Genomic DNA, 14461 nt, shown 5'->3' with positions numbered 1-14461 from the left:
GCTCATTGCCTTGCTGTTGTTCTGTAGCACAGCAGAAGGCCCCTCCATCCCTTGCTTAGTGCCTGAGTTTAAGCCAATTGGGGGTCTGAGAGGTTTGTGCTTATTGGATTTTAATGACGCCGCTAACAGGGATCATTACTAAAAGTAATAGGAAGCTAAGACTGTGGAAAAGGAATGATTGGACTGACAGGTTATTTCTAGCAGTTCCTTAGCGCTGCCCTTAGATATCAACTAATTCTTTGAAGTAATTAAGAAGGATCCTCCCTCGTAATCAGTTTCCTACTCCTGGGCTATTGCAGCCCCTCAGTAGTGGAAGGAATAGCGTATACCCCGGGCTTCAAACGTGCTCCCTAATCCCGGCCTAACAACTCGATGTTGCTCTAACTCCATTAATGGTATGATTGAAATTATTTATAGTTAGTACTGGTTAGTATCATATCTGTCAGGTTTCTGTTACCTCTGAAAGATCTGAAAGAATCAGCTATTTCCTGTCTTGGATGAGATCTGGTTGGATACACATATTGACAGTAAAAGAGACCATAGAGATTAGACCAGTCCTTTTAAATATAAACTGACCATGGTTCACACTTATCCAAAATGGTGTTTATTAGATTGTGAAAGATTTCCTAAGGTGGTGATTTCTGAATTAATTAAAATTAATACAAATTCATTTTAGTATGTGTGAAAAGAGATAAATCTTATATGTACATAAGTGACTTGGTATATATTTCCTACTTTAAATCCAATCGGATGGGGAGCATACATTAAGTCATGGATGTATTAACTGTATTAGCCAGTGTAGTGGGCACGTCTTTGGTCCCAGCACTTGGGAGGCAGAAGCAGGTAGATCTTGGTGAGCTCAAGGCCAGCCTGGTCTACATATTGACTTCCAGGCCAGCCAGGACTACATAGTGAAACCCTGTCTCATATCTGAAAAGTGCTCTTTGGTGTGTCTATGTGTATGGTGCATATGTGAGTGTGCGTATTTGTATGTGTGGATGCATGCATGTGCCCATGGATGCCCAGGGTTGATGTTGGAAATCTTCAATTATTTTTCATCCTTATTCATTGAGGCAGGGGTTCTCAGTCAAACCCAGAGCTTGCCCAAACAGCTAGTCACCTTGCTGTGACTGCCCTCTCAGGCTGGGATTACAGGTCAGCTGCCACGGCCACCCAGCATTTATGTGGGTTCTGAGGATTGGAACTCAGATACTCAGACTTGCAAGGCAAGCATTTTAACTGCCAAGATACCACCCCAACTCCAGATGTAATAAAATGTCTTATTCAGCTTTCAAAGCCTCCCTGAGCTTGTTCCTGTTGTGTGTTTTAGGTTCTGTTTTCTCACTGCCCAGATAACTTTGTCTCTTCTTGTTGACTATATTTTAATTAATATTTTTGCTCTGCTCCTAGACCTTTATTCCACAAGTTTAGGGCCTATGTACTAGGGAAATCTCTATGGGAATCACCTCTCCTTTTTTTTCTTTTCTTTTTTCTTTTTCCTTTTTGAGACAGGGTCTCTCTGCATAACAATTTTAGCTGTCCTGGAACTCACCACCTCTCCTTATTAACCAGATTATTGTGCAAGCCAACTACTTCATACTTTCTCCTAGAAGCCTCTGTCTATCTTTCCTTCCCCAGGTTCAGACTCTGGGAGGTTTCAGTACCTCCTGAGGGGGTCTCTGGGTGCCCCAAGCAGACCCTGTGCTGTGTGTTTAATCCCCAGCTCCCCACAAGGCTGTGCCACAGGAAGAACCAGGAAAGAGAACAGCTAAGAGTGTAGAGCACTGGAGATTCTGAAGCCTGCAGCGGACACCTCTAAACAGTAATGCAAGCTTACAGAAATAGAGCTGCTGTCTCTAGGAGATACTTCACAGCTAAGGGTGTAGCTAAGTTGGTAGAGGGCATGATATAAACACCAAATCAATATTCCATCAGAGCACCACATGGGGTGCCCAAGGCCTAGAACCTCAGCATTCTGAAGGACCAGAAATTCAAGGTTGTCCTTGGTTACATAGTGAATACGAGGCCAGCCTGGTGTACATGAGACTGCCAAACACAGACACACAGACAGACACACACATCACTTAGATCATTTCTCTCTGAAAAGATCACACAGCTTGATCGATATCAGAGACCCTGGTTCAACTTGATATGAGACTAAAACTCATTATTGCTGTATGCTCATAATTTTTTCCAGCAGGTTTGATAGAATTCACATTCCAGTGAGGTGTTTTTGTTGTTGTTGTTGGGTTTTTTTTTTTTTTTTTTTGGTTTTTCGAGACAGGGTTTCTCTGTGGTTTTGGAGCCTGTCCTGGAACTAGCTCTTGTAGACCAGGCTGGTCTGGAACTCACAGAGATCCACCTGCCTCTGCTTCCCGAGTGCTGGGATTAAAGGCATGTGCCACCACCGCCGGGCTTCCAGTGAGTTTTAAACACAAATGATACTGTATAAAAAAAAAATCCTATCAACCCAAGCAACGATAACTCCTAACTTGGAGACTCTGTTTGGCAAGTAAAAGAAAAGGGAGAAAGTCTTTAAATTTTTCTTGTTATTAAGAAATGATTTTTTTTAAACCGGATGCTGGTGGCACATGCCTTTAATCCCAGCACTCAAGAAGCAGAGGCAGGCAGATCTCTGTGAGTTCAAGACCAGCCTGGTCTACAGGGTGAGTTCCAGCACAGGCTCCAAAGCTGCACAGAGAAACTCTGTCTTAAAAAAATAAAAAAAAGAAATGTTTTTTTTAATGCCAGAATTTCCCCCTAGGAACATGGATTTGGTCCAAGTATTTTATTTTATTTTGAAATTATGCAAAAAAGACAACTTGATATATTTTTGGTATCGAACAAAATCCTATAAAAGTTTAAGTTCTTTCAAGTCTCCTGTCAAATAGTGTGCTTGTTTAAGGAACAAAGGAAGCAATAAAATAGTTTGGGTGGGGGAGGTGGAAAGGAGCACCTAGGACAAAGTCCCTGGAAAGGTTGGGGAAAAAAAAAACAAGCAAAGACAGGTGAGTTCCAGCACCGCTCAGTTCTAGCAACCATACACTACACAGCCTTGGCCATCTATCAAACACACACATTGTAGTCCATTATGGCAGCTCATGCCTTCGATCCCAGCACCCCATAAATAGAGGCAGGTGGCCCTGTGAATCTGAGGCTACACTGGTGTGTACAGTGGGTTCCAAGCTAGCCAGAGAGATATGGCGAGACCCTGTTTCAAACAAAACAAAACGGAAAAAAAAAGTCGTAACCCCAGCAGTTTCAGTAGGCTGGGTGGCTCAAGAAGCCTGCCACGATTACAAAGTCAGCCTGTGCGAGACAAGCAAGACACGGAATATTAAAAAGGGGGGAGGGGAGCTGGGGAGATGACTCCATGTATACAATGCTTGCAGAAAGTATGAGAGCCGAGTTTGTTGCCTAGAACCTATATAAAAAGTCAACTGTGGTGGTGTGATTTGTAATTCCAGCCATAGGGGAGCTAGAGACAAAAGCACCTCTGGGGTTCTAGCGAGCCATTTTGATTAGAGCTCTAGACCAGTGAGACACCCTGCCGCATAAGCCAAGGTGGGAGCCTAAAGAGATAGTTCAGTTGTCACAGACAATGACTGCTCTTCCAGGGGACCCACATTCAATTCCCAGCACCCACATGGCTGCTCAGAACGGGCTGTAACTCCAGTTCAAGGAGATCTGGTTCTCTCTTCTGGCCTCTGTAGGCAAAAGGCTCGCAAGCGGTGCACTGACTTCCATGTAGGTATAACACCTGAACACACTAGAACAAAATTTAAAAACCAAGGTGGATGGCATTTAAGAAATGACACCTGAGCTTGGCCTCCACGCAAACGCACACTTACTTGTGCGCACACCTGTATGGCACCTGCGCACATCCCGTGCACAAGCACACAGATAAACAATCAAGCCGGGCGATGGTGGCGCATGCCTTCAATCCCAGCACTTGGGAGGCAGAGGCAGGCGGATCTCTGTGAGTTCCAGACCAGCCTGGGCTACAAGAGCTAGTTCCAGGATAGGCTCCAAAGCTACAGAGAAACCCTGTCTCGAAAAACCAAAAAACAAACAAACAAACAAAAAAACAAAAAAAACAACCAATGAAGAACAGGGAGATTTTTAAAAAAAGCACAAATGAACGTTTGTTATGTATCTTACACTGGGAGGACGCACATGATTTATATATACCCCAGACTTTGGAGGTTAGGTCGAGGGGAGGCAAGATCTCATAAATCCAAGGCCCAGCCTCCTTGCAGGTTCATTAAGACTCAGAAAGCACTATTCACTATTAGTGAGCCCACTACTTGTGAGGACATCAGCAGTGCGCTGTGGAATCTGCGGATTGTCTGGCTCCAGGTTCAAGACCTGGCCCGGCGGGCTCAGCCTCTGCCCGCACCCCCAGACCCCAGCCCGCCGCTTACTGTGGGGCTCCATGGTCAGCTGCTCCAGGGGCCCCTCGGGCCGAGCCCTGGCGGCGCCACCCTCCTAACGCCTGTCCTCCGTGGCAGGCGTCGCTCGGGTTGCCCTGACAACCGCGGACGGGGCCGGGCGGGGCCCGGCGGACGGCGAGAGGGAGGGACCAAAAAGTGACGTGGAAACGCGGAGCCGCGCTCGGGCGGGAGCGGCGTAGGGGGTCGGGGCTGGGGACTTCGGCTGCTCCCACAGAGCAGTGTGCCGAGCTCGGGAAGCCGCCGCCAGCTTCTGTCGGGACCACGCGAGCGTCTGCCGAGCTTGGGAAGCTCCCGCCCTATCTCCGTTCGGCCTCGGTGGCAGCCGCAGCAGGTAACGGCAGGGCAGGCGGCGGGGGAGCTGGGAGGCCGCGCACCTGTTGCAGCCCCGCCCGACCCCGCACAGCTGAGGGTGAGGGCGCCCCAGCTCGGGAGGGAGGACCGCAGCTCTAGGCTGAGCTCCTCTGGACCCTAGAGGGTCTGAGACCGGATGCTCCCGAGACTCCCGAATGGGAGTCAGAATAGATCCTGCTCCAGCTGGAGGACCCAGCCATTGCATCGCAGTAACCCCAGCTAGAATCGGGGCTTCCCTGCACCTGGCGTCGGCCCAGATTAGGGTCTGGATGACCCCGGAACGCCCGGGTGAGAATCAGGATAGAACCTGCTCCCGGCTGGAGGTCCCGGCCTTTGCAAGGCTGTACCCTCTCCCCAGGGTGAGGGTCCTTTGCGCCAGGATGTTACCCAGGTCATGGCTCCGAGATACACCCAGTGAGGACGTCCGCCTCCTTGGGGAGACAGAACCAGGCCTTTGCATGGCAACTCCCTTCCAGGATAGGTTCTCCAGCACCAGAATGTCGCCCCAGGTCAAGGCCAGGACGACCCTAAGACTCCTGGGTTTGGGTGCCCTCTACTCCGCCTGAAGGATTTGCCCTTTGCAGTGCTTGTTCCAGAGTGGGGTGTCCGACCACATTGACCTAGGTGAGGGTGGGACTGTTGTGAGTGTGAAAGCAGCTCCTGCCTCGGTAGTAGGCCAAGCCTGACTCCTGAAACCTTGGGCTGTTCCTCCCCCACTCCTGCTCCGTCATCCCTACTGTCACCTATCACGTTTCAGGCCGTGGGCCCCCGCGTGGGATTTTGCTGACTAGTTTAGGTGTAGGGGTGTGTATGTGTGTTACAATCCTCCCTTTTTTGGAGGGGGTGGGGAATCATCGAATCAGCCAAACTGTGTAGGACACTGGTTTCAAAGACGCTGAACTAGGTTTTGCTTTAGGTGTGAAAATCACGAAGGAGTTTTAGCCTGTATGCTGTAAAATTTTCAGACCACCCCAGAGAGTGCCATTGGTTAAGGAGGAAAAAAAAAGCCGGGAGGAAGGAATAAAAATGGAGAAGAGATAAGGAAGAGAATGAGAAAGTGCAGAGGGGCAGAGGGAAATTGTAGGATTGATTTAGCATTCAGGTCTGGAGCTTAAAGCCCCTCCATCAGTTCCTACTGCTGCCGTAGACAATACTAGAGAAAAATGGAAGGCCCAGCCACATTGGGGTCATATAAGTGATTACTCATCTTTGCCAAAGGAGAGATTTCTACTCTGAGGGTATCAAGGACACAGGGGAGAATTACTTTCCCCTAAGGGAATCATTCAAAGCCTCGTTGAACCTGCGAAGCATCTATTCTGTGATGGAAATGGACGTTTATTATAGTCTACCAGATTAGGCTCCCAGCTCTAGCTCTATGAGGGTGATTGTCAAAGCAAGGAGGCTTATGTGTGGGTGTTGACAAGCAGTGTGATGTATGCGGAACTGCTACTACCTAAGCTAAAGTACCAAACTGAGACGTTTAGCTTGCAAGTAAATGTATCATGAGACATGTCCCATAATGTTCCTGCAACTTAGAGGGGGAGGAGCCAGAGTGTTGTAAGAGTTCTAGTTTTTCTTAATAATAAAACCCTGGAGCCAGAAAGCAGGGTAAATGCTGAAAGACCAGAGAGACAAAGGAGCAAGGCACAGCCAACTTATCACTACCTGCCTGTCTGTCCAGACCTCCAGACCTCTATGGTTAACCGGTGGCTAGCTATGCTCTCTGATCGTCACACAAGCTTTATTTGTTAGAGCACAAACAAATTATCACCACACCAGGGTAAGATTCTGGGTGCTTCTGTATACAGTATTTCCCAAACTCTGGTTCTCCTACACAAAATCAGAACGAGGCTTTCTCATCCAAGACACGGTTATGCCTGTCAATAATGCAATAGCAAAGGTCACAAACAAACCTGGCATTGCTGACACACACAAGAGGTGTAAAGTTAAACCGTCCAAAACAGTAGGCTGGATATTAGGGAGGGAGCGCTTTCTTTTTTTTTAAAGAAGAGTGACAGATCTCCATGCTAAGGTGATGAATACTAAATGTAGTGACTGCACGTGGATTTTAAGAATGGAAAGGTGAAAATAGGAATTGATGGAATACCTTGTAATGGTTTAGAAGAGACCTAATCCTTGAAGTGGGCATTGAGGAAGTCTCACTCAATACATAAAGGCAGCTAACTGTGAAAGCAAGATTTTAGGGGATGTCATGCCTATGAAAGAAACAACTGGCTAGGGGGTAGGAGTGGGGAGGGACATATCTGTCCCTCCCCTTGTTGCACCTAGCACAGTGCACTTGCCCAGTGGATGAGAGAAGAACTTCTGTGAAGGAATGTGTTTAACCTCAGAGAAGATGCTCATGGTCAGAAACTGTTAATGGTTAGGGCTTGAAAATGAATGATAAAGTTTTTATTGTCACTTTGGTTTTTTCCTACTAATATGTCTATTTTCTTTGACTGCTGTGTTCAGTGTATTATTGGTGGCCAAAGGAAAAACAAAAAGGCATGGTATGGGGAGTAAGTTTCCAAGTTTCTTTGCGCACAGAGCGGTGACATCAAAGTAGCAAAGCAAAGCAGCCTTAGCCTAGGATAACAAGGTAGCCAGGAAGACATAAAAAGTGCAGCCGTTTCTTTTTCTCCGACCTCTTGGCCACTCTCAGAATGAAAAGTAAAGACAACTCAGTCAGAGGTTAGCTTAATTTAGCACAAATAGGGCAGCCAAAATCATATCACTTGAGCGTGTGGGTTCTGTCCTCTTCCCCCACCATCATAACTGGGAGAAGGGTTTTAGAGTTTTTGTTTTTTATTTTTGTTACCATGGTTTGGGTCTTCTTTCCTCTCTGCCACTTTCTGAATTCATTCAGGAGCTCAGTCAAAGGTAGACTACACCCTGATTTCCATGTCTGGTTTGTGTTGTCCCCAGACCTGTTAGCAACTGCACTCCAGCTATCAGACTCCCCTGAACCCTGCCGCTCTGCTCTTTCCCTCCTCCGTGGTGGGATTGCGCTCCAGGGTCTGGCTGGTTCTCGCTTTCCAGCACTTCTTCCAGGAGGAGGTCCATGCCCACTAAATGAACTTCTCTCCCACTGGAGGAACTCTCCAATGGAGCTCTTGGCTCCAAAACTACGCTTTCTTCTAATAGTTATCTCTCTTTTGTTTTTTGGATCTTGACCCTCCGATTAAGCTTTGTTTTCTTTTATATAAACCCACAGCATGCTGCTTCCGTAGTCCCTTTGCAACAGAGTGGACTTTGGTTGTGTCCTGAATGGGACAGCAACAGAGAGGACAGCTTCTGGTCTTTTTACTAGTCTTTATTTCTAAGTATACCTCTTTGGGAAAGCTGGGAGCTGCTGGTTGCTCATTATGATGGCAATTTGTCTAATAATTTAGTAAGAATCAGAGTAAATGATGTGTAATTGTAGGGACGGGGAATTTAACTCTGTTGATAGGATACTTCATGTGAACTAAGCCTTGGGTTCAGTTCCCACCCAGTATAAACTAAATGTGGTGTTCCACAACTGTCACCTCAGCACTGGTGAGGTAAAGGAAGAGGATCAGAAGTTCAAAGCTATGATGAGTTCAAGGCCAGCCTAGGCTACATGAGACCCTGTTTGAAATAATAGTGAAGTGTTAATAGATAATATTGATATCTTCCATATTGTAAAAGAATCCCCCCTCCCCAGACAGGGTTTCTCCATGTAACAGCCTTGGCTGTCCTGGAACTCATTTTATAGACCAGGCTGGCCTCAAACTCCCAAGTGCTGGGATTAATGGTGTGTGCCACCATGCCTGGTATAAAAGAAAAATTTAAATGTAGAAATTTTAAATGGAAAAGGCAATGTTGGGATAGGGCAAACATTTATTGAACAGCTATAGTGTGCCACCCTAACATAGTTTCCCATAAATGGAGACAAGGGAATGCCCAGGTGCGTGGGTGTGAGGGCAAGAGGGCTCCCCCAGTAGAGGGTAACTTGGGCGCAGACAAAAGGCAGCAGTAAGCAAGTGGGGCGGTAGTTGTTGCTGACTGAATATGTACAACTGCATACATAGAAGAGAGGGAAGTGAGCCAGAGAGGTGCTGGGGGGAGGTTACAGAGAGCCCTTACTTCAGGACCGGATTTTTCTTTAAAGGTAATAAAAATTGTGGGTGAGTGACATGGTCCATTTTGCATATGGAAAGGACCAAAGATTAGTGAGAGTCAAAATTCGAGACAGAAAAGCAATGGGAGGGCCATTTGTTTTTGTTTGAGGTGTGGAGAGAAGGTGACTAAGATTGGGTGTTGGTTACTGTGGTGCCAGTGTCGTGGGGACGGGGCAGCCACTGGAAGGAGCAGACTTGACGTCTTGGTAACACCCACAAGGCTACTTCCCATGTCTGCTGTCAGGAGTAAGGTGGGCTCTCCAGCTGTTTGTTGAAATCTAGAGCACAAATGAAGGAAGCAAGCTTTGTAAAGAGTATGATGGGGCTGGAGAGGTGGCTCAGAGGTTAAGAGCACTGGTGGTTCAACCAGAGGACCCGAGTTCAATTCCCAGCAACTCACAACCGTCTGTAATGAGATCTGGTGCCTTCTTCTGGCCTGAAGGCAAACATTCAGACTGAACGCTGTATAAATAAATAAATAGAACAGAACATAATAGAATATAGAATATGATGAACGGGCCTGCCAGAGGTCGCACTTGGGAGGCAGAAACAGGGGGACCAAGTTCGAGGTCCATAGAGCAAGTCCAAGACAGCCAGGGCTACTCAGAGCAACCCCAAGGGCGGGGGAGGATATGACTAATGGACTGTGTGCTGAGTTCAGGTTGAAACATGAGCACATGTTTGTGCTGCCCGGAAGCGGTAGTTGGATGTGTGGATCTGTGACTAGAAAAGCCTGCAAAGAAGCCAGGCGTTCAGAACCATTTTCTCATAGTGTCTTTAGTAAGAGGGGGATCCAGGACCTGAGGCACATGGATTTTTCAGTGGAGGAGGGCAGCAGTGAGAGACCCTCACAGACTAAGAAAAGGGTGGCCAGAAAGGTAAGCTGACCTGTAAGAAGGGCCCTAGAGTGCAGGTCTGGCCATTCCCTGAAATCCTTGTGCCTTCCACCCCACCCTGCCCCTGGTCGTTATTAAAATGAGCGCAGAGTTGCTGCAGTTTGTCAACAAGAAAAGCAGGCTGCTTGGCACTTATAGGGCTCAAGGTCTCTATTATTCATGAAAACTGTAACTTCTCAAGTTGATGCCTCAGGTAGGTGGTAGGGTGCCGTACTTGGATGTTTATTCTATTTCTTCATTGCTTGAATAAAAAAAAGAATATAGTAGAACATGATGGCAAATAACTAATTATAACACTCATGTGCTTGAGGCAGGAGGTAGAGGATAGCCTGGGCTACATAGTGAACCCCCGTCTTCTAAATTAGTAAATGAATGAGTTAAAAAGTTTAATAAGATGGCTAAAAGTTCATTTTACAAATTTCAGAGGTAAAATAAATGTCATATTTCTCGGGTAGACTGACGGCGGTACATTCCTTAGATCTTAACTGTACCAGGTCCTACCCATTCACTCAGAAGTAAGCTAGATTAGTATGTTTAAGGAGGAGCCCTTAAGCTATTATACAATCAAAAATGATTAAAAATTAATATTGGAAATCACCTAGTAGTCTGGTTGTGAGAATTTCAAGCAAGACACTTCACTGTGGGGAGTTTGATATAATAACATTAAGAAGTCTTTCTGACCATGCGCTGTGGTGCACACCTTTAATACCCGCACAGGGGAAACAGAGGCAAGGGATCTCTGTGAGTTTGAGGCCATCCTAGTCTATGTAGTGAGTTCCAGGGATATGTAGAGAGACTCTATCTCCAAAAAAAGAAAAAAAGTCTAAATCTAAAAAATATTTAAATTATACTATATGGTTCTTGAAATTTCACTGTAGAGCAGTGAGGTGGCTAAATTTTTTAATTAATTGTGCAATTGATTATTCAAGCTGCATTTGATATGGAGCAATGTTGAGTAAAGATTTAATGGTTTTCTAGGTGCTTTTCCAAAGGCTGATGGATTTTTTTACATAATTTTATGTTTATGGGTGTTTGCCTGCATGCGTGTCTGGGTGCCTCATGTGCCAAATGCCAAAAGATGGCATTAGATCCCTCTGGAACAAGGGTTTAAAATGGTTGTGAGCATCCATGTAAGTGCTGGGAATTGAACCTAAGTCCTCTGGAAGAACAGCCAATGTCTTCTGAGCCATCAGTCTCAAAGATGATCCATTTTGTTTGCTTAAACTCGATGTCAGTGCTTTTGAAGTCTAGAAGTAAGACTTTAAAAATAAATAAATTTTGAATTTTGACTATATCTTTTCCAGAGAGATTTTAAGTGGCTCCTAGAAACCAAATACAACATTTTGGAAAAGGCAGGCCCTAGGAAAACATGGACAGAGAAAGACAGAGCCTCGCTGTGCAGCCCAGGCCAGCCTGAACTTCTAGTTTGCCTCAGCTTTGGGCACTGGGACTATAGGCCTGTGCCACCACTCCTAGCGTCTGAAAACCTCATGAACATGACCCCATTGTGTCATTGGAAATGTTCTGTAGCTGAGAAAGTACTTGTGCTAAGTATTTGACTTGTAGCCCCATGAGGGCAACAAAAACCATGACTTTCAAATACATAAACAGGATTTACAAACAAATATCATTCTATTTGCATTTACTATGCATGTATATCTGTGTGTGTATGCATGTATGCAATGCAGTATACCACAGCATACACTTGTGGAAGTCCCAGGCCAACTTTCAGGATTCTGTTCCCTGTTCTCAGATCATCAGGCTTGGAAAAGGAGTGTCTTTCCTCACCCCTTTTAAAAGCACTGACATCTCTGCAGAGTAAAGTATTTCTTCACCCTGCACTGATACAATACAAACTCATTTTTTTTTTCTTTTTTGAGACAGTCTTACTGTGTAGTTCTGTCTCTCCTGGAACTTACTGTGTAGATCAGGTTGACCTCAAACTCACAAAGATCTGCCTGCTTCTGCCACCCAAGTGCTGTAAGTAAAAGGATGGGCTACTTCACCCAGCCAAGCCCCTGTTCTTTAAGGAAATTGGGAAGTAGAGTGGTTACATAGCTCAGCAGGCATCATATACTAATCCAGGATCACCTGGGGCCAGACTGCCTTACTTCCCACATCTGCTCTATCACAGCCAAGATGCTAAAAGCAAGATAAATTAACCAAGCTTCGTCTGAAGATTTAACTTCCTCATTTGAAAAAAAAAATGGGACTAATAAAGTAAACCCTCGTGGGTTCTTAAGGGTTTAAGTGAAATAATCCATATAAAGTGCGTAAGTGCTTAACAGCATCTGGCATCCAGTAAACACGCTGTGACTGCTAATCAGCAGACTCATCCTCCTCCTCCTCCTCCTTAGTCCAACTCCAGGAGGGTGTGACACCATATTCTCCAGCTGTGGTCTGCAGACAGGTGCTGGCCCCCAGCCTTCCGGTCATGTGAGGAGACGGGTGGGTATCTGGACTTCTTCAGTAGCAAGGCCACAGTGGGAGAGGCAGTGGGTTCTTTAAACTCTTGATACCAGCTTCTTGGCTTGCCACAGGGAAGCACTTTGCATAAAAGTGCCATGATCTCATTCTCCAAAGACTCAGATGGCCTTTTTCCCTCACCTGCCATCCTCATTCCTTCCCTTTCCTGAATATGAGCGTTGTGGGTTGTAAATACATTGATTGTTGCTTCAGCAAATGCTTACTGATCACGCTACCCATGCACATGCATCCCTGGGTCTGTTTTCTAGGGGTTGCAAAGGTAATGCTGAAAGCTCCTCTGAGCTCAAGCAAGAAGGAGATGGGTAAGTGTAGGAGTTGGTGTTTCGGCACACAGTCAGTGTTTGCAGTGGTCCCTCGGCATGCCTCAGATTAAGATTACTGTGCCTTTATCCTGTTGAGTCTTTGATGTTAAAAACCGGTGTTTGACTTGCTGATTAGAATTTCATAGGAAAAAAAGATCAAATTTTGGCTTGTAATGACAATATTTCCTAATTTTGAACTCCCCTTCTGCCACTTATACTATGTATTTTTGCAAAGTGACACACTCAGCACTTAATAATTTAAAATCAGGGCCTGAAGAGATGGCTTTAAGGTTAAGAATACTGGCTGCTCTTCGAGAGGACCTGAGTTCAATTCCCAGCAGCCACATGATGGCTCACAACCATCCATAGTGAGATCTGGTGCCGCCTTCTGGCATGCAGGCAGAGCAGTGTATATCTAGTAAATAAATAAATGAATAAGTAAGTGAATAAATAAAAATAATTCTAAAATCAAAATGTCAGTTAACCTTAAAAAGCACCAAAGAGGCCTCATGTCCTGCAGGGTCTCCAGCCAAGATTCATTCTTTGTACAAAAATAAACAAACATGATAGTCTCATTAGTATGCAGATTTGCCTTTGACTTTAACAAACGGTGATACTGTGTGTATACCAAAGAATTGTTTCAAAAGTGAATTTATGATTTGTGATCAGTGAATGTTTGATTTATGTATTGCTTTTATGTACGCATATAACAAGGATCACATCAGAGTCAGAGTTTATAAAGGATGACGAGCAGAAAACGCTAAGAAGCCCAGTGGAAGACCTGTCTAATCATTTGCTGTTATGTGCAGACACATGAATCATGAGTGATTTATTGCTGTATAGATATCCTGCAGGGCTTTTGCATTGGCTACATACAAAGCTGGGCATCATATAAAAGAGTAACTTAAAGAGGTGAGATATTTTATTCTGTAAATCCAATCTTGGGACTAATCGATCCCTCAGACCTATTAGAAAATAATATTAAAGTTTTTTGTTAAGAAATTTTCCTTAGCGGGGGCTGGAGAGGTGGCTCAGTGGCTAAGAGCACTGGCTCTTCTGGAGGACGCGGGTTCAACTCCAGCATCCACATGTTGCTTCACAGCCATTCATAACTTCAGTTGTATGGAATCCAGCTCCCTCCAGGGCACAAGGCACACACATGGTAGATAAACATACATTAAACAAAACACCTATACAATAACATAAATATAGAAAAAGAGAAATTCTTAGGGTTTTGTTGTTGCATGAATTGCATTTACTGGTTTCTTCCACTGGGTGCTCCTGCTTACAGCCACGCCCATTGTACCCTGTGCCTTAACTTAGCCTCTTACTGGCTTCCCCAGAGCTGGATCTCATGAGCCGCTTTAACGAAACCAAAGGCAGGTGATGAAAAGGTAGACAGGGTTAAAGAAAATAGTGTACTATTAAACTTAAGATGAAAATTGCAAGGAAAAGCAGAGAACTTTTAAAAAGTTGGTCAAGAAGCGTCCGAGTTACCCTGCATGTGAGCGGCCTCAGCTCCGGTGTGCAGGCCACTCGTGCTGTGGCTCCCCCTCGTTGTTGAAATCGCCTGCCCGGGTTTGCCTCTCTCCTGCATGGACCAGCCTTGCTTTCCTCCTTTTAGTTGCTTGGCAATAATATGAAGGGTATTCATATGTCATGAACAAAGAATTTCTATTTGGACACCCCCTCCGCTTTGGCTGGGCTGGAGCCCCGGGAGAGAAGCCAGCCTGTATGTTCACACCATCCCAGCATGGGCACCATGCATCAGCCCAGTGTTGGCTGAATGGGTGAGGAGACCTGAAAATGTAGACACCGAGAATGAGGCT

The 14461-nt window shown here is 45.5% G+C and overlaps 2 protein-coding genes across 3 annotated transcripts in view; one reads left to right on the top strand and one right to left on the bottom strand.

The window, feature by feature from the left end:
• The window catches only part of Fank1 (fibronectin type III and ankyrin repeat domains 1), a 114081-nt gene extending 109556 nt beyond the window's left edge, over positions 1-4525 (bottom strand). The window contains exon 1 of the mRNA XM_075974873.1: positions 4425-4525. Coding sequence (XP_075830988.1) covers positions 4425-4437 — 13 coding nt within the window. The 5' untranslated portion in view covers positions 4438-4525. The remainder of the gene's footprint in view (positions 1-4424) is intronic.
• A 54-nt stretch (positions 4526-4579) lies between these two features.
• Dhx32 (DEAH-box helicase 32 (putative)) overlaps positions 4580-14461 on the top strand; it is a 52158-nt gene continuing 42276 nt past the window's right edge. Inside the window, exon 1 of one of the 2 annotated variants that reach the window (XM_075972567.1) lies at positions 4580-4785. The gene's annotated coding sequence lies outside the window, so the exon portion shown is untranslated. Of the gene's footprint in view, positions 4786-4822; positions 5094-14461 lie in introns of those variants that run through there. The other variant, XM_075972568.1, reaches the window with a different exon arrangement.

The sequence above is a fragment of the Microtus pennsylvanicus genome, chromosome 5, assembly GCF_037038515.1.
Source record: "Microtus pennsylvanicus isolate mMicPen1 chromosome 5, mMicPen1.hap1, whole genome shotgun sequence".
Lineage (NCBI taxonomy): Eukaryota > Metazoa > Chordata > Mammalia > Rodentia > Cricetidae > Microtus > Microtus pennsylvanicus.
This window is presented reverse-complemented; position numbering and strand designations above follow the sequence as displayed.